General features: G+C 36.8%; 1 protein-coding gene and 1 pseudogene across 1 annotated transcript; one reads left to right on the top strand and one right to left on the bottom strand.

Annotated features, from left to right (window-relative positions):
- Positions 1 to 4,792: 4,792 nt before the first annotated feature.
- On the bottom strand, positions 4,793 to 5,743 carry LOC101554346 (olfactory receptor 51H1-like; annotated as a pseudogene).
- An 11,579-nt stretch (positions 5,744 to 17,322) lies between these two features.
- Positions 17,323 to 18,270, top strand: OLFR555_2 (olfactory receptor 51H1). The gene has a single exon (XM_004618310.3). The coding sequence runs from the start codon at positions 17,323 to 17,325 to the stop codon at positions 18,268 to 18,270; it is 948 nt and encodes a 315-aa protein (XP_004618367.3).
- The last annotated feature ends 300 nt before the right edge of the window (positions 18,271 to 18,570 follow it).

The following is an 18,570-nucleotide window of genomic DNA, read 5'->3' as shown; positions in this document are numbered from 1 at the left end:
ATGGAGCCATCCTCTTCATTTCCTAACTCTCAATTTCTATTTCCTAACTCTCAATCTCAATTGTTACTTCTTAACACAGACATCTATTCTTACTACAATCAGAAACCTGCCTGAGAGCTCCAGGCCACCTGAAATTTAACCTGAAATTACCTCTTCTAAATATAAGAGCAACCAAATGCTTGAGTCTTTTATTGGCTTGTAAATAACAAAGCAGAGGCTGGTATTAATAATGTATGTATACCCCTGTCATCAACTTTATCTGCCTGCTATGTGAAATGCTCAAAAGTTTGGACTTGGCCATTTTTCTTTCAAAGCTACTTACTAAATTGAGAGTTGGAAAAATAGAAAAGTTTAGTTAGACAGGAATGTGATTCAAGTTGTAATCTTTGCATGTGACAGATGGGGGTGAGGTGGGGAGTTCATTCCAGTTCTACATAGACCCTCCCCCACCTTGAACAAGCTAGGTGTGACCTCCACAACTATAAATAAAATTTTAATTGGTAACGTTGACTGATTAAAAACAAGTTATCGCCACAGAAAAACTCTCTATGTTTCTCTTTCTTCCTATCTTTTCCTATTTTTCTCTGTCTCCTTATCTCAATTTCTTCCTGACTCTGTTACCCCTTTTCATTTGTTATTCCAGCTTCTTGTAGCCCCAGTCAATTCATTGTTTTTCTTTGGTTTCTTCTTTCCTGCCATCACCCAGATTTTAATCCTTTCCCCATCCCTCCCTTTTCACTTGCACTCTTCTTACCTGTTCACATCAGCAGAAAACACCATCAACTTCTTTTGAATCCCATCACAGCAAGAACAAGTCAGTGCCCAAAGGTGAAGGCTTTATAAGCACCTTAGAAGTGTCACCATGCAGCAGAGTTATTTGGATTTGTGAGGATATTGGTTGTAACAAGAATAATGGAACCCATATAGACATATCATTACCAGGCACAGCTTCAAGTCTTGCTTTCAGCTCCAGGCAAACCTCATATATCAAGGACTATTAACAAGTCCTGGCCCTGGGGTCTGACAGTAATGGGTGTCTTCAAAAACTACCTGCCTTTGTCAGATTACTACAACTATCAATTTTCACCCTGCCTTGGGCTACAGGTTCACAGCCAGGAAGTTTCCATGATATTAAGAGCGGGGTCAGGAAAGTGCAGTCATCACTCTTTGTATGAATCTCTATTCTCTCTAACAGGTATCATTGTCCTCTATTACCATGCCCCTCCTCTTACCCTTAAAACCTCCCCTAAAAAGCCATTCTATTAACTGAGTCATATCTGCAGCTTACCTCCCCTTGTATTCATAATTAAACTAATATTTGATCCATTTATGATTCATACCATAACTCACACTATGTCCTTAAAACACAATCTTATTTGTTCATTATCAGACTTAAGGGATAGATATTATTGTTAATTATTTCACACAGAGGAGTTTTTAATTATTATTAAGATTCTGAGGTAACATGATTTAGAGCAGTATTAATGTTACTGCTTTGAAGTACGAAATTATTACATTCCATTTACCACCACCAAAGTGACAAAAATCCTTCACCACTACCCTTACTTCTAGTCAGAGAGGTTTTGAATAATGTTACCAATATATCACTGGCATCCCATTGTTCATCAATTTGCTTGAGCGGACACCAGTAACGTCTCCACTGTGAGACTTGTTGTTACTGTTTTTGGCATATCGAATACACCACAGGGAGCTTGCCAAGCTTTGCCGTGCGGGCAGGATACTCTTGGTAGCTTGCTGAGCTCTCTGAGAGGGACAGAAGAATCAAACTGGGGTCAGCCGCGTGCAAGGCAATCGCCTTACCCACTGTGCTATCACTCCAGCCCTGAATAATGTCAATCATTAAGAAATTATCAAGTTAAGGGCCAGGGATATACTTCAATAGGCTGTACCTCATAGCTGGCATGTTTGAGGACCCAAGGTTTATCCGTGGCACTGCATGATACCCAGCACGAATGGGCCCAAGCAGTACTGCATCACTGGGCTGAACAATGACCCATTCTGCTGGCATAACCAAGACAAGTGTTGTGGGAGTGGACCTAGGGTCTCCTGAACAATGCTTGGTAGACCACAAAAGTAAAATTTAAAAATTAAGATAAAAGTTAGCAAGTTCCAGAGCTAGTCTTCGATTCCATGTCTTTTTCTTTTTTTTTTTTATATTAAAAACCATCCACAAGGAAAGAATTCTTGTGGAAGTTGCAATAGCTCACTGCAACTTGGATTGAGCTGTAGAATTTCATGTAAAATGCAGTAAGCCAGAAGGACAAGGGCAAATTATAATGTTCTCATTAACCTGGTATGTAGAAGAACATGTTTAGGCAGCAGAAAGTAACAAAGGTAAGCAAAACATTGGCTCTAGGTTACAGAAACAAAGACGCCAAGAAAGGAAGAAATGGATGGATGGAAAGAAGAGGTGGACTAGAAATAACAGAAGGACATTGTCAGAGGTCTTGAGTTCATATGTGGTATCGAAGTGAGGCACCTGTATATTTCTAAACCTCTAGATCCTACACTACTATAAATGCAGCAATGAAACTAAAATAATTAAATTTTAAAATGTGTCTGTCAAAGATACAGGTTGGTGGATGAGAGGAAACTTGGGATCATTGGTGAAGGTATGAAAACGATGGTAGATGAATTGGAGCTATGGATACTATGTACATAAACCTCTATTGTCAGATAAATTTTAAATCATGGTATCTAAATTTGAATTTATTTTTCAATTGGAAGGTGATTTGGACCACACCCCACAGAGCTCAGTGTTTGCTCTGGATCTGTGCTCACTGAGCATTCCTGACAGTGCTCAGGGAACCATATAGAGAGTACTATAAATTAAGCCTTTGTCAGCTACATGAAAGTCAAACATCCTAACTACTGTACCATCTATCAATCCAGAAAAAAATTGTTCTTGATCTTAACCGATGAATTTTATTCCTTCTATGGTAATTTTTTTCATTCATGTGTAGGTAATGTTTTAATACATGGATATCATTAGTATAGGTGCTTTCATTTGCAATTGCAAACCCATATCTGATTCACATTTTATTTTGACTAGAGTTTATCTCACTACAGTAGTCAGCACATTAATAATCCTGGTGATGTCTAATAATCTGTTTTTTCCTTTTCACTATACACATACTACTAATCACATGTTTATTAAAAACACTTGGCAAAACTGACTATATTTTGAATATAGAAGAGATAAAGTAACTATAAATTTTACACTGAAAATAATGTTTTAAATTGACATGCTTCCATTTTTTTCCTTTAGGTTTCATCAGCAAAGTTATTAAAAAATTCAAATAAAAATTATTAATATCAAATATAATAGATTGCAGCATGGGATCACTCTTTATAAATTATAGTTTTCAGACATTTACTAATTCCAAAACGCACATAATATGTATCCACGCTGTACCCTGAACTATATAAGTACTTCTAAGAGAGTAATATGAAATGAAAAGAATCCCTATTCTCACAAAAGTTTATACTGAAATCTAAAGAACAATCTTTATTTTTCCATATCATGGAATCTATCACACTTTCTTACATTCTGTATGCTATGTCTATAATTCTTTATATTCTTTATTTCACCCTTTTAAATGAAATTATTGAAAATACATATTAATACCTAAAATACCAAAATGAAATGAATGACATCAATTTAGTATTAAATATCAAAGTGAGAATAATGAAAAAAAAATTGGGCTTTTTCATTTGTCTTGTGACTTTAAAAATAATGCATGCAATGGAACACTACTCAATTATAAAGCAGAAATAAATTGTTAGTAAATGACACTCTTAAAGAAATAAGAATTAGGGTTAAAATCAAATTAGAGCTTAGCAGAGTTAGGTAAAAACAGGAATTGATTGCAAAGTAATAGGAGTAAATTTGGTGGAATGATGTCACTTCTCTGTAATGTTAGTGGTGATTATATGGCAGAAAGATTTGCCAAAAGATATAAAAATCTGTACTCTTAAGAGTAAATTTTATTGTATATGAATTTGGGGGCCTTACCTGGTGGAGTCCAAGGGCTACTCCTTACTTGGTGCTCGAAGGTGACTCCTGGCAGTAGGACCATACTTCCAGGGATCAAATTCAGGCATCCCAGATACAAAACAAGAATTCCAGCCCTTTGAGTTATTTCCCTGGCTTTAAAGTTTATAATTTTATCAAGTTATGAGAGGTAATTTCATATTATTTACAGAACAACTTTCATTTGGTTTGTAGTATTTTGTTTGTAGTAGGGTGTGTGGTTTTTTTTTTTTGGTTTTGTTGTTGTTGTTTGTTTGGTTTTGATTTGGAGGGTCACATTCAGTGGTTCTCAGGGCTTACTCCTGGCTCTATACTCAGGGATCACTTACATAAGGGGCAGGGTATCAATGGGATGTCAGGGATTGAATTTAGATTGGCCACATGCAAGGCAAGCACCTCACACACTGTGCTATATTTCCAGCCTATCTTTCAGATTTGTTGTGTTTAGTGCTACAAACAATATTCTTTAATGCATTGAGCAACAACTAGGAGATACATGTGACTACTTGTATTTAAATTTCAAGACTGAAAAATTGAGTAATTTTTAAAAATTCAGTCCCTTGGTCACACTATCAAAGTTTCAAGTGGACAATATTCATATACCTATTATTAAGCAAGAGAAATATGGAACATTTCAAGCAAGAGAAATATGGAACATTTCAAAAATTTCTATAAGACAGTACAATATTTGATACGCTTCATGACTTGATTTCATTTTCATAGAAGTAGTAGACATTACTAAGAACCAATCTTACCCCGACAGAACATTCGAACAATTCTCTTTCGAATCTGCTTAGTCCTAACACTATACACAATTGGATTAAGAACAGGAGGCAACAGCAAGTAGACATTGGCCATAAGTGAGTGCACAACTGGAGATAAATGTTTCCCAAAGCGGTGGATCAGAGTCATGCCTATGAGAGGTACATAAAAGAACAACACTGCACAGATATGAGAGAGGCAGGTGTTGAGAGCTTTGAGTCTCTCTTCCCGGGAAGCAATCCCCAATACAGCTCGGAGGATTAGGACTTAAGACATCAAAAGGATTAAGGCATCTAATACAATGATGAAGATAACAGCCAACAGGCCATATATGCTGTTGATGCGGGTGTCAGCACAGGCAAGCCTCATCGCATCCTGATGGAGGCAGTACGCATGGGAGAGGACGTTGGAGCGGCAGAAAGGCAGTCTTTTGATGAGGAAAGGCACAGGGAGCACAGCGCTCACACTCCGAAGCAGGACAGCTGCTCCAATCTTACCGATAACACCATGTGTGAGAATAGTAGCATAGCGCAAAGGGAAGCGGATGGCTACGAAACGATCAAAGGCCATAGCCACCAGAACACCCGATTCAACTCCCCCAAAGGTGTGTATGAAGAACATCTGAGTGATGCAAGCATCAAAAGTTATTGAGCGCCAGTTGAACCAGTGAACACTGATCATGCTAGGCATGGAAGACAGTGAAAGGCTGAGGTCAGTGGCAGCTAGCATGGCTAGAAAATAATACATGGGCTCATGAAGACTTTGCTCAATTTTGATGATGAACAGGATAGTGAGATTACCCAGTAACGTGGTTCCATAAAGAAGAAAGAGGGGCAAGGCCATTAAGAAGTCTTTTTCTGGCATTCCTGGTAGCCCAGTCAGGGTGAAGGTCTGGTGATTATGAGATGTCTGGTTGACTGGTGACATAATGGAATGCAGGTTTAACTAGCTAAAAACAGAAAAAAAAATATTAAGTTAAAACATTTCTATTAAAACCAGTGGTAATAAATATTGAGATGACAATCACAGAGGGAATGATTCAAATGTTATTTTTATAGGATGCACATCCTTCACTACTGACAGGTCCAGGGTACTTCGCTTAAAGATAACTTTGAAAACTCATGTCTACTTCTGATACAGAAATGGAGAGTCCTATCACATGAGGCAACTATATGGCAATAATGCTATTACCAATTATTGTTATATCATATGTATGATATGAGTGTTCTACTCTGAAACATCTTGGAGAAAAAGAAATATAATCCTCTACCAATATAATGCAACTATAAAGTATTTTAAAACATGAAAGAGTGATATGGAGTAATAGTATGGTGGGTAAGGTGTTTGCTTTTCACACTATCAACCCAGGTTCTATGCCTGATGTCATATATAATTTCCCAAGCTGGCCAATAATGATCCTTGAATACAGATTCAGGCATAAAAATGGGAGATATGGACCCAAAAAAACAATAAAAACCATGAAGGAGTTATAGGAAGGTTATGACATTGCACGTATGCATGAGTAATAAACACTGAAAGCAGTAATAAATCTTAATGGCAATGTCAGCAAGCATAAACATGATATAGTACCATTCATAAATAGAAATGTGCTAATGTATATATGTACATATAGTCTGCTTGTGATCTTGAACTGTTGTGAGTTAGATAGCCTGGAAGTCAGTTTTTGCAACTTACATAGTATGGAATGGAGAAGGTATTGTTTAATCATTTTAAAACTCTTACCTTATTCCTTTTTGTTGTCATAGAGATTATTTCTTCAGATAGAAATGAACCAAGTATCTATTTAATTATTCTAAACATCACATAAATCTTGGTATCACTTAATTGAGTAGAAGTCTGGAAATTTTTGAGTTTATACTGAAGATTAGTTTCCTAGTTATCTTTAGTGGTGTATTCTCAAAAATACTTATTAAATGCTCTTGAAAATAGAAGACAACTTTGTATTTCACAGATGAGTGCAATCTTTCTATGTCTGTCTCTTTCTTTCTGATTCATTTCACTCAGCATGATACTTTCCATGTTGATCCACTTATATGCAAATTTCATGACTTCATCTTTTCATAGTATTCCATTGTGTAGATGTACCAAAGTTTCTTTAACCAGTCATCTGTTTTTGGGCACTCTGTTTTTTTCCTGATTTTGGCTATTGTAGCAGAATGGGAGACCAACACCCAAGAGTAGTAGAGATAAGAACCAGGAGGTCTGCCCCACAGTTTGGAAACTGGCCTCACATGCTGGGGGAAAAGGCAGCTGAGATAGAGAAAGGAACACCTAGTAGAGAATGTTGGGAGGACCCACTCGGGTTGAAAGCTGCATGCCGAAAATAGACTATAGACCGAATATGATGGCCACTCAATGCCTCTATTGCAAACTACAACATCTAACAAGAGAGAGAACAAAAGGAAATGCCCTGCCACAGAGGCAGGGTGGGGTTGTGGGGGTTAGGGTGGGGGGGATGGGAGGGATACTGGGAACACTGGTGAAGGAGAATGGGCACTGGTGGAGGGATGTAAAATAAATGCAAACATGAAAGTTCATAAGTTTGTAACTGTGATTCATGGTGATTCACTAATAAAAATTAAAAAAAAATAAGAAAATATAAGAGAGATATGTTTTAGAATGGGGAAGCAAAGACAAACCTGGGTGTACTGAACCATTGTGGCTATGATCACTAGTCATCTGAAAAAGGACATGAGAAGGAATATATGTATGAATATAATTTTTTTAAAAAACCTTTGTCACTAGGTAACAGGGTTTATAAACTTAAAAAAATTAAAACTGTTTCTAGGAGTGAATGAGTGTTGAAATCTGATTTTTTAGTAGATGAGGTAGAAATTTCTTAGCACACTAGAAACTTTAGAAACAGCCACCATCATAAGCAGGTTTCCAAGAATGTCACATGTGAATCCTGAAGTCTGTGAATATGTTGGCTTTTATTGCAAAAGCATCTTTGCAGCTGGAATATTGAAATGAAGACAAACTGTCTTGATTATCCAAGCAGGTCATGGACAATCATATGGATCTTAAAGCATGAAAAAATTGCAGCTTCAGAAAACCAGAGAGGTAATATCATGATAAAGATTCACTATCTCTTATTACTTATAACAGCAAAATTAAGCAACCAGGGACAAAGAGTGTGGATAGCAAATAATTTCAGTAAAGCTGGGGTCAGAGAAATAGCATAGTTGTCAGGGCACTTGCTTTGTATGCAACTGACCTGGATTCCTGCATCCCATTTAGTCCCCTGAACACTGTGAGGAGTGATTCCTGAGTACAGAGCCCGAGGTAACCCTGAGCATCGCTAGGTGTCACTATCCACCCCCCATCCCCAGCCAACAAGAAAAAGAATTTAGAAAAAAATCAAGGGAAAATATTTTCTTTATCACCTTAAGATAGAAAAAGATCTTTTGTTATTACCATTGTATGTAAAAGTAACACAAGAATCAGAAAAGTTTAAATTTAAATTCAGGTGTTCTAATCACTGTGTTTTAAAGTTATATTTAATCCTGTAGCAGAGAATTAATTTTTAGTCAGAAGGACAACTTCTACCATCATATTCAAATTCTAGAGCAAATAAAAATGAATTCAACACACCTGACTTCCTTCACGTAATCTTTACCAATTGATTTTTTTTTCCATGAATTGCCCATACTATTATTCCTTCTACTCTGTGACAAATCTACAGAGAAAGCACCATACCAATTCAGGGGTATTCCCCAACTTACCTGAAGCCGAATCTAGGAGAAGTGAGTCCCATCTGATGCTTCAACTAGAGGCACAGGCAGAGATTTAAACCAGCAACTCTCCAGCCCAGAATGCTCTCTGTTATGAATCTCCAGAGACGTAAACATCAGTCTTCTAGAGTTCCCTTAGGTTCAAAAGCTATGTCAAATCAGGCTTCTGAGAACATTGGGCTTCCTTGGATCTCTGAGGACTTGGCTTTCTTTAATGCAGACCTATGATTACACCCACCCAAATGCAAACTGATTTCAGTCCTATTTGAATGGAGCTTTATGTGCAAGAGAAATACACCAACACAAATCTAATGGTGCTAATCCCCAGCCCCCACCCCCACCCTACCCCCCCACCACCCTCACTCTAATGAGAATTTTTTATTGTTGGGGATTTGAGTTCATACTTAGTGGTTTTCAGGTGCTTTTCCAGGCTCAGGGGTCAATCCTATGGTGCCTGGAAAGCAAGAGTTTTAACCTGTTGAGTGATCCTCTCGAGGATTCTTTCCAACATTATTTCTTTTACAAAATCAGTATGTACTTTCTATTTTTTTGTTTTTAACATCATACACTTAACATCATATAACATTAAATTTTTGTTAATTTATGCTTTACTGCTGGAAATATGATTACACATATACTACTATGTGGATGTTTCACACACTTGAGACTACATATTTCCTCTCTACTATTTGTATTTCTCTAATATTTGAATTTGACATAATATTATTTATCCTTCTTCAAGTTCACAGATTCATTTTTCTTTTATCTTAAATGTGCTATGAGTCTAAATAGTGATTTATTTCTCTGGATCGATAGCACAGTGGTAGGGTATTTGCCTTTCACAGGGCTGACCCCTGTTTGATTCCTCCGCCCTTCTCGGAAAGCCTGACGAGCTACCAAGAGTATTGCACCCTCACAGCAGAGCCTGGCAAGCTACCCATGGTGTATTGGTTATGCCAAACACAGTGACAATAAGTTTCACAATGGAGACGTTACTGGTGCCTGCTCAAACAAATCGATGAGCAACGGGATGACAGTGACAGTGGCAGTGATTTTTTTAACTTTTGTTTATTGTAATTTGGGTTATCATAATTTATATTTCTTAATGAGTTTCCCCATTTGCTAAGTCACTATAATCATATTTTTAATTTATGAACCTTTTTTTAACACATTTAGAATATGTCTCTGAATTATTATTCATCTGCTAAAATCAACATATATAAAACCTTTTATTTTATCAGATGGAGTGATAGCACAGTGGGTAGGGCATTTGCTTTGCACACAGCTGACCCAAGTTCGATTCCTCCGTCCTCTTGGAGAGTCTGGCGAGCTACCGAGAGTATCTTGCCCGCATGGCAGAACCTGGCAAGCTACCCATGGCATATTCAATGTGCCAAAAACAGTAACAACAAGTCTCACAATGGAGACGTTACTGGTGCCCGCTCGAGCAAATAGATGACCAACAGGATGACAGTAATACAGTGATACAGTGACAGTGACAGTGACAGTGACAGTGGCTATATCCAATGACGATTGTTATGGTTCAGGATTTCCTTCCTCTTTGAAAATTTCAGAATTTAAACTTTTTTCAGATCTTGTGAAACTTCATTGTAAACTTCTTTTATTAATTAAAGTGCTGCGCTTTAAAACATTGTTAGTAATAGTTTCCCACGTGCATAATTCCAACACTACACCCATCACCAGTGTACTCACCTTCATCCTAAGGCCCCCAATGCTTTTCTCTTTCATTGCCCCATATACAAATTCAATTTTGTGGATCAGTTCTCTCATGTGTTGCCTTTGACCCTCTGTTGTTGCCTTGCTGTATATCTCTACTCCCCTATATAATCTTTCATATCTTAGATTATTTTGTATCTGTCTTTCCTTCTGACTTCATACTGACATCTGACTACTCAGCATCATATCCTCTAGTTTAATCCATATCGTGGCATGATATGGATTCATGATTTTGCTTTTTTCTTGGAGCTGCATACTTTTCCATTATATATATAATATATATATACCCTAACATCCATATGTAGTAGAACATTTTAGGCTGTTTCCATATCTTGGCTATCATAGAAAGCCTCAGAACAATTAAACTGTATATTTTAGATGTCATAGCATAAAAAGCCTAAATTATTTAAATATTTTTAGTGCATTTTTAAATTTTTTCATTAACTTTTTTCTTTTTTGCTTATTTTATTTCAAGAACATAATTATAGAAAAGAATTTTGTCCTGTTTTCTTCTGACAAAATGCAATCTCCTCCATGTAAAATATTAGTACCTCCAAACCCAGTTCGGGGTAAATCACAATCATTTTCATGATTGAAACTGAGCGCGACTTTGGAGTTTTAAGAGATGGACCAATGCGGTTGGAATACTAAACTTATTTGGTGTTTTAACACAATTAATGTGTACAATCTATCCAGAGACTGTGTTAGGAAGGAAGCAGTTTCTTCTTTATTCAAACTCAACAGAGACATAAAACAAATCAAAATGATGAAAAACTTCAGAAAATTATAGCAGAAGAAACAAAAAAAGTACAGATGAAAGGTTCAAATTTCCTAATAGAATCAGGTGATGCTATAACCCCCGCCCCATGCACACACACACACACACATAACAGGGACTATCCAGAGAAGTTGTAAATTAGACGTAGGGCCAAAAGGGGTACAGGTACCTGCAGGCTTTGGGAAAAGTCTTCATAAATGCTCTACTTGCAAATCTCAGGAAGAAGAAAGGAAAAACTAGTTCTAAACAGGATTACATAGCTGGGTATAGGTAATAAATGAATAAAAGGTGTAATTATTTCATATGTTTTGGAGGCAAATTGTACATTTGTAAAAGTGGCTTGATTTGGGGCTGGGGCGATAGCACAACGGGCAGGGCATTTGCCTTGCACACGGCAAACCGGGTTCGATTCCCAGCATTCCATATGGTCCCCCGAGCACCACCAGGAGTAATTCCTGAGTGCAAAGCCAGGAGTAACCCCTATTAATTGGCAGATGTGACTCAAAAAGATTTTTTTAAAAGTGGCTTGATTAAAGATGTTGTAAGAATAATTTTGGAGCTGGAGGTAGTAATAGAGAGGAGGGTATTTGCCTGGAACACAGCCCCATCAGTTTCAAAGCACTGTATGTGGTTGCTTAACACCTTCAGGAGTCGTAACTGAGCACACAACCAAGAGTAAGGCTTCTGCATCTAGAGATGTGCAAAAGCAAACAAAAAAGTTTCCTAGCTTCTGGTGTACTAGGAAACTTTCAAAATAAAAATCCTGTGTATAGCTCCTCTCATATAAGGAGTTGTTCCTGGGTCAGTGACTTTTAGTTTTTGTTTTTTGCCACTTTAAAATTAAATTATACAAAATGTATAGATTTTTTAAAGTAAATTAAAATGGAAATAAACATGTAAGTAGTTTTATCCACGAATGTGGGCATGTAGAACATCACACTGTCATCACATTGTTCATAGATTTGCTTGAGCAGGTGCCAGGAATGTCTCTATTCATCCCCATCACGTGCTAGTGTACCCTGATGGTGTATTGGGGGCTCTTTTAGGGTCAGGGGACTGAAGAAGAACGTTATTATTACTGTTTTAGGCATATCGAGTATGCCACGAGTAGATTGCCAGGCTCTGCCTTGTGGGTGGGATACTCTCAGTAACTTGTCAGGCTCTCTGCAAGAACATCACAAATAAAGTAAAATCAATATGTAAGGGTTTATAAAAATACACAGGAATTTCTGTATTTGAATATATCAATATATACATACATATATTCATATTCACACATTTATAAAAATATGAGTTTGTGGCATGAATAGTTTGTATGTGTGTATGTATTAATGAGTTTGATACGGTTTGGTTTTTGTTTACAAAATATAATATGCTTTTTGAGACACTGAGGGTTACTGTTTCTCATTTTATAAATTTTTAGATACATTAAAGAAGAAGAGATACAAATTTCACTCTCCATATATTAACTGCTGTGTCTTATTTCCATTTCTAAATAAGCAAATTAAAACCAAGAGAAGGGCAGTTATCTAAGGTGATTGTCTAGGAAGTAAAAAATACAAAACCTATTAAATTATGTTTTGACATAATTCTCCCATTGGTGGTCCCACTTATATAGTTGTAAAAATATTTATTGTCTCATCTAAGTAAATATTTTCAATGTAGGAACTGTGAACTAAGAGGGAGGAACCAATTCCATTCAATGGTAAAAACCATGAATTCTAATGCATCACATATCAACAGCATATGGTTCTGTACAGGATTTACAGAAATCCAGGCTGAAATAGCTTGACTTAAAGTTATTGATTGAATAGACAATTATAAACTAAAACGACAAAAGTTTTTGCTAGTAGTCCTTTCTAACTGATACACACACACACACACACTGAGTGAAGGGAATATTCCACAGGAGTTATGAAATATTTGTGGAAACATAAGGACTCCAGACACCACCTGGGATTTGGAAAAGTATTCATAAATGCTCTGCTTGTTATTCTCAAGACTAGAAGACAAAGCAATTCTAAACTGAAGCACAGAAGTGGATGCAGGTAACTGGTGAATGTTAGCCATTTTTTTTTACATGTCTTCCATAAAGTTCTGTGTAGGATTTTTTTTGCTTAACATATACATAATTTCATTAAGTGCTCTGGAACTGCAGGGGGTGAAATTACTAAGGAAAAATAAGAAAAGTTTCATGAGGTAACAAAAAGAAAATAAGAGACAAGGGAACTGAATTTAAAAAATTCTATTTAATAAAAAAGATAATAAAACTGGACAGGAGGTAAGCAGGGAAAAGAGGAAAAGAAAAATAAGGAAAAAAAGGGCATACTCTATGGAGAAGGGCCTAACATCTGTAGGGGAATAAAATGAAGATTACAGGAAAGAGTAAATGAGGATTTAATTGGGAGCTAGAGAAAGGGGACTAAAATTTTAAGAAGAATGGAGAGAGAATGGCAGAAAAAAGAATATGAAATAAACACAACATATCCAGATAACGAGAGTCACATTCATTGAAAGATAAAATTCTATGAAGTGCCTCAACACATCCTTGTAACTCAATCTGAGAATATAGTTTTGTGTGTGTGTTTAGTAAAAAATATATCTAACATGAAAAAATGAACTGATTATTCCCAAATGGAAGTCATCAGAATTAAACTCAACTATGAATAACCTTGTAAACCATGGTGCCTAAATTAAAAAAATAGGAGAATTGCTGAGATGAAATATTTAATCTATGAGATGAAGGGCTCTGCATGACCATGTAAAGTTTTAAAAAAATCTGCTTCTTCAAAGTGCAGCAAGAAGGTAAAATCAAATCTTAGATCTGAGTTTTCTGATTTAGTAGACTAAACTTCTTTCAAGAATTCCTCCCTATTTGATGCATCAAAATCTACAGAAAACTTCTTGTTCTTTTGTTGTGTCTTAAACAGAAAATCCCTGGTATCAGTGCAGGGACAGTAGAAAGAATGGTCAGAGAAGTGGACCTGGTCTTGTGCATTTGGTCATACTTCCTGCCTCCATGTTTCCTTGCTTGGACTGTGGGGGAAAAAACAATTCTTGAGGTTTTTTTTTTAAATCCTAATTTCTCACCAATTCCTAGATAAGAACAAAGATACCAGGATTATCTCTCTAGAATTACTGATTTAAATTTATTTCTGTGTTCTCTGAGAAAAGTATTGTTCTCTTGCTTATCAAATTTCAACCAATATGTTACATCAGGGAGACGTTTGAAAGTGTACAAGACTCAAGACTTATGAAAAGAAGAATGTTTTTCAATCATGCTACTTATGACTGTATTTGCCTTAATTTTTTCATCTGGCTCAGATGAGAAAGCTAGTGTGTCAGATGATAGGATAATCATATGTTTTCTCTAAAGTTTATCTTCTAGTAGGGAAAATATACATTAAATAAACATTTATGAGATATTTCTTTAGCAATATAAGAAACAGGATGTGAAAACAGCGTAACAATGAGTGTTAAATATTGTGGACATATGTAGAAGTTTTACTTCAGAAGCATTACAGACTTTATTTTTGGTGAAGCAAATTAGTATTTATTGAAGACTACTTAGATGTGAGGGGAGAGAAAGAGAGAAAGCATGTGTTCAGGAGACAAGGTGGCTTCTCCGCTTCTCCAAATTGGACAGAGCAGAGACTTTGAGATAAGCAAGTAAGTTATATATTCAAGGGAGAACATTGAAGAGCAAGTCTAATTTTAAAGTGGCAAAGATCTTTGTTGAAAGGCATCAGAAAGAGGGAAGAACATATGTGAAAATCCCTACATCAAGATATATTTTAAGAGGTACAGACACTCAAAACTGTAAATGTGGCTGAATTGTAGTTATTAAATAGTGGAGTAAATGATGTGAATAGTGCTAGAGATATCAAGAGCTAAAGCTAAATAAGAAATTGATATTTTGCTCTAAAATAATTTCTTAAAGGACTTTTGCTTGTTGGATAGATAATATGTCATATTTTTCAAGTTTATTCTGACTATATTATTGTAAGAGTAAACTAGTGAGTGGAGAGATCTCAGTTAGAAAGCCTGAAAGAAATTTGAGATAATATGTACTGGCTATATAAAAACAGAAAGGGATTTATTATTTTGTTTGTTTTGGAGACAAGGTGAAAATTTCAAAAAAATATGGCATAATAAAAGATGAAGCTGTAAGAATAATTCAGGGACAGAGAGATAGTGCAGAGGATAGGGTGTTTGCCTTGCACATCAGAGTTTGATCCCGAGATACCACATATGGTCTCCGAGCAAGTAGCCAGGAATCAGCCCTAAACTCTTCCAAGTGTGACCCAAAAACAAAATTAAAATATCCTTAATTTATGACAGACCAAAAATTTTTCAAAATAAAAATCCTGTGAGAAGCTATTGTCATATGAGATTGTTTCTGAACAGTGAACTTTAGCTTTTTGCTTGTTGTATTTTCAAATGAAATTACAGGGGAGAAATGAATATATATATATATATATATATACACATATATGTGGAAATGAAACTGGAAAACAATTTGAGCAGTGTTATCTACTTATAAAACATGTAGGTGATTATCAAGTCATATAAATTGTAGGTATTTGGAAATATATACAAATATGTGTATATTAATATACTCAAATATAACATGAATATATTCACACACATTTTGAGAGGATGTGGTTTTATGTCAGATATTGTTTGTATTAGTGTGTATGTAGTAATGATGAGTTTTACAGGTTTTTTATTATTGTTTACAAAATGCACTATGTTATTGAGATACTAGATGTCACTTGTTTGTTCTAAATATATTGAGAGATATAAAAAAAGACACAAAAATACACTAGAAATGGGGCCGGAGCGATAGCACAGCGGGTAGGGCGTTTGCCTTGCACGCGGCCGACCCGGGTTCGATCCCCGGCATCCCATATGGTCCCCCAAGCACCGCCAGGAGTAATTCCTGAGCGCAAAGCCAGGAGTAACCCCTGAGCATCGCTGGGTGTGACCCAAAAAGCAAAAAAAAAAAAAAAAATACACTAGAAATGACATCGGCACTTATATGTTTATTGCAGTACTATTTACAATAGCCAGAATCTGGAAAAAGCCTGAGTTCCCGAGAGCAGATGACTGATTAAAGAAACTTTGGTAGATCTACACAATGGAATACTATGCAGCTATTAGAAAAGATGAAATCATGAAATTTGCATATAAGTGGATCAACATGGAGAGTATCATGCTAAGTGAAATGAGTCACAGAGAGAGGGACAGACATAGAATGACTGCATTCATTTGTAGAAAATAAAGTAACAGAATGGGAGACTAACACCCAAGGATAATAGAGATAAGGGCCAGGAAGATAGCACCATGGCTTGGAAACTGGCCTCATATTCTGGGGGAAAAGACAGCTAGGATAGAGAAGGGAGCACTAAGTGAATGATGCTTGGAGGGCCCACCCGGGATGGTAGATTCATGCTGAAAGCAGACTATAGACCAAACATGATAGCCACTTACTACATGCATTGCAAACCATAATACCCAAAAGGAGATAGAGAGAGAGAGAGAGAGAGAGAGAGAGAGAGAGAGAGAGAGAGAGAGAGTAAAAGGGAATTGAGGGGAGGGTGGGAGAGATACTTGGAACGTTGGCAGTATAGAATGAGCATTGGTGGAGGGACACATCATTGCATGACTGAAACATAATCACAAAAGCTTGTTAAGTCTGTAACTATATTTCATGATGATTCATCTAAAACTATAAAAAATTATGTTTTTAAAAAAATGAAAACTAAATAAAAAGACACAAACTTCACTTCAAACACTAAGTAATGTGTCTTATTCCAATATTTCTGATAAAAATATAAAATCCATGAAACTATAGACCCAGTATAGTAGGTAGAACATTTGCCTCGCATATTACTCTCTCCACTCTCTATGCCCAGTACCCAATACAGTCCCCCAAGACCTACCAAAAGTGCTGCCTGAGCACAAAACCAGACTAAGCCCTGAGTAATTCTGGGTATAGTTACAATGTTTTAAAAAATTCTCTTATATTCTGTTTTGTCGTGATTCTCCCATCTGCAATCACACAGGCACACACACACACATGTACTATATGTGTGTATATGTATACACACACACACACACACACACACACACACACACATATATATATATATTGTATCATTTAAGTATTGTTTTCAATTTAGAAGCTGTGAACTAAACTGAAGAGACCAAGCTCATCAGAAGGTGGGAACAAAATGAATTCTAATGCATCGCATGTCAACCACCATAGCTTCATTTTGACAGGAATCCCAGGAATGCCAGAGAAAAACCCATGGATGGCCTTTCCCCTGGGACTTCTCTACACTCTAACTCTCTTGGGGAATGGCACTATCCTAGCTGTTATCAAGGTAGATCAGAGCCTCCATGAGCCCATGTACTATTTTCTCTCTATCTTGGCTCTGACTGATATTAGTCTCTCAATGTCCACTCTGCCCTCCATGCTGAGCATCTTCTGGTTCAATATCCCTGAGATTTCCTTTGATGCATGCATCACACAGATGTTTTTCATTCATGGGTTTGGAGTGGTGGAATCAGGAGTCTTAGTGGCTATGGCCTTCGACAGATTTGTGGCCATCAGAGACCCTCTGCGCTATGCTTCTATCCTCACCCATGGTGTCATTGGCAAGATTGGAATAGTTGTTCTCACTCGGGCATTCTCTGTGGTCTTCCCCGTGCCTTTTCTTATAAAGAGGCTGCCCTTCTGCCGATCCAATGTTTTGTCTCATTCATACTGTCTCCACCAAGATGCCATGCGACTAGCTTGTGCCAGTACCCGCGTCAACAGCCTCTATGGTCTCATCATAGTCATCCTCACCTTGGGACTGGACGCCCTCATCATTCTTTTTTCTTATGTTCTCATCCTGAACACAGTGCTGGGAATTGCCTCCAGGGATGAAAGGCTCAAAGCTCTCAATACATGTCTCTCTCACATCTGTGCTGTTCTTCTCTTCTATGTTCCTCTCATTGGTGTTACCATGGTCCATAGATTTGGAAAGCATTTACCACCAGCAGTACACACGCTAATGGCCAATGTCTATCTGCTACTTCCCCCTGTACTAAACCCCATTGTCTATAGTGTGAAAACCAAGCAAATCCGCAGGCGGATTATCTATGTCTTCCAGAGGAGAAAAAATGGAGCCTAGGGAAATGGAACCAAATGTGTGTTACCTTTACACATTTGGCAGTTACAAAGAAGTCAAATTATATACAGCTGATAAAATGTAAGTATAGCAAGGGTAAAGATTAAATATATATAGTCTTGTTCTTACTCCATTTTCTAATGCATGCATTTTGATATATGTTTTGTCATACAAAATGCAGTTGAGTTAATATCTGAAATTATATGTGGGGCTGGAGCGATTACACAGTGGATAGGGCATTTGCCTTACAAGCGGCCAACCCGAGTTCGATTCCCAGCATCCCACATGGTCCCCCAAGCACCA

The sequence above is a fragment of the Sorex araneus genome, chromosome 6, assembly GCF_027595985.1.
Source record: "Sorex araneus isolate mSorAra2 chromosome 6, mSorAra2.pri, whole genome shotgun sequence".
NCBI classification, from domain to species: domain Eukaryota; kingdom Metazoa; phylum Chordata; class Mammalia; order Eulipotyphla; family Soricidae; genus Sorex; species Sorex araneus.
The sequence above is the reverse complement of the archived record's forward strand: the minus strand, read 5'-3'. Positions and strand labels throughout refer to the sequence as shown.

What these genes read in the sequence shown, in the direction of transcription:
- OLFR555_2 (XM_004618310.3), top strand. Translation starts at nt 17,323, where the DNA reads ATGAATTCTAATGCATCGCATGTCAACCACCATAGCTTCATTTTGACA.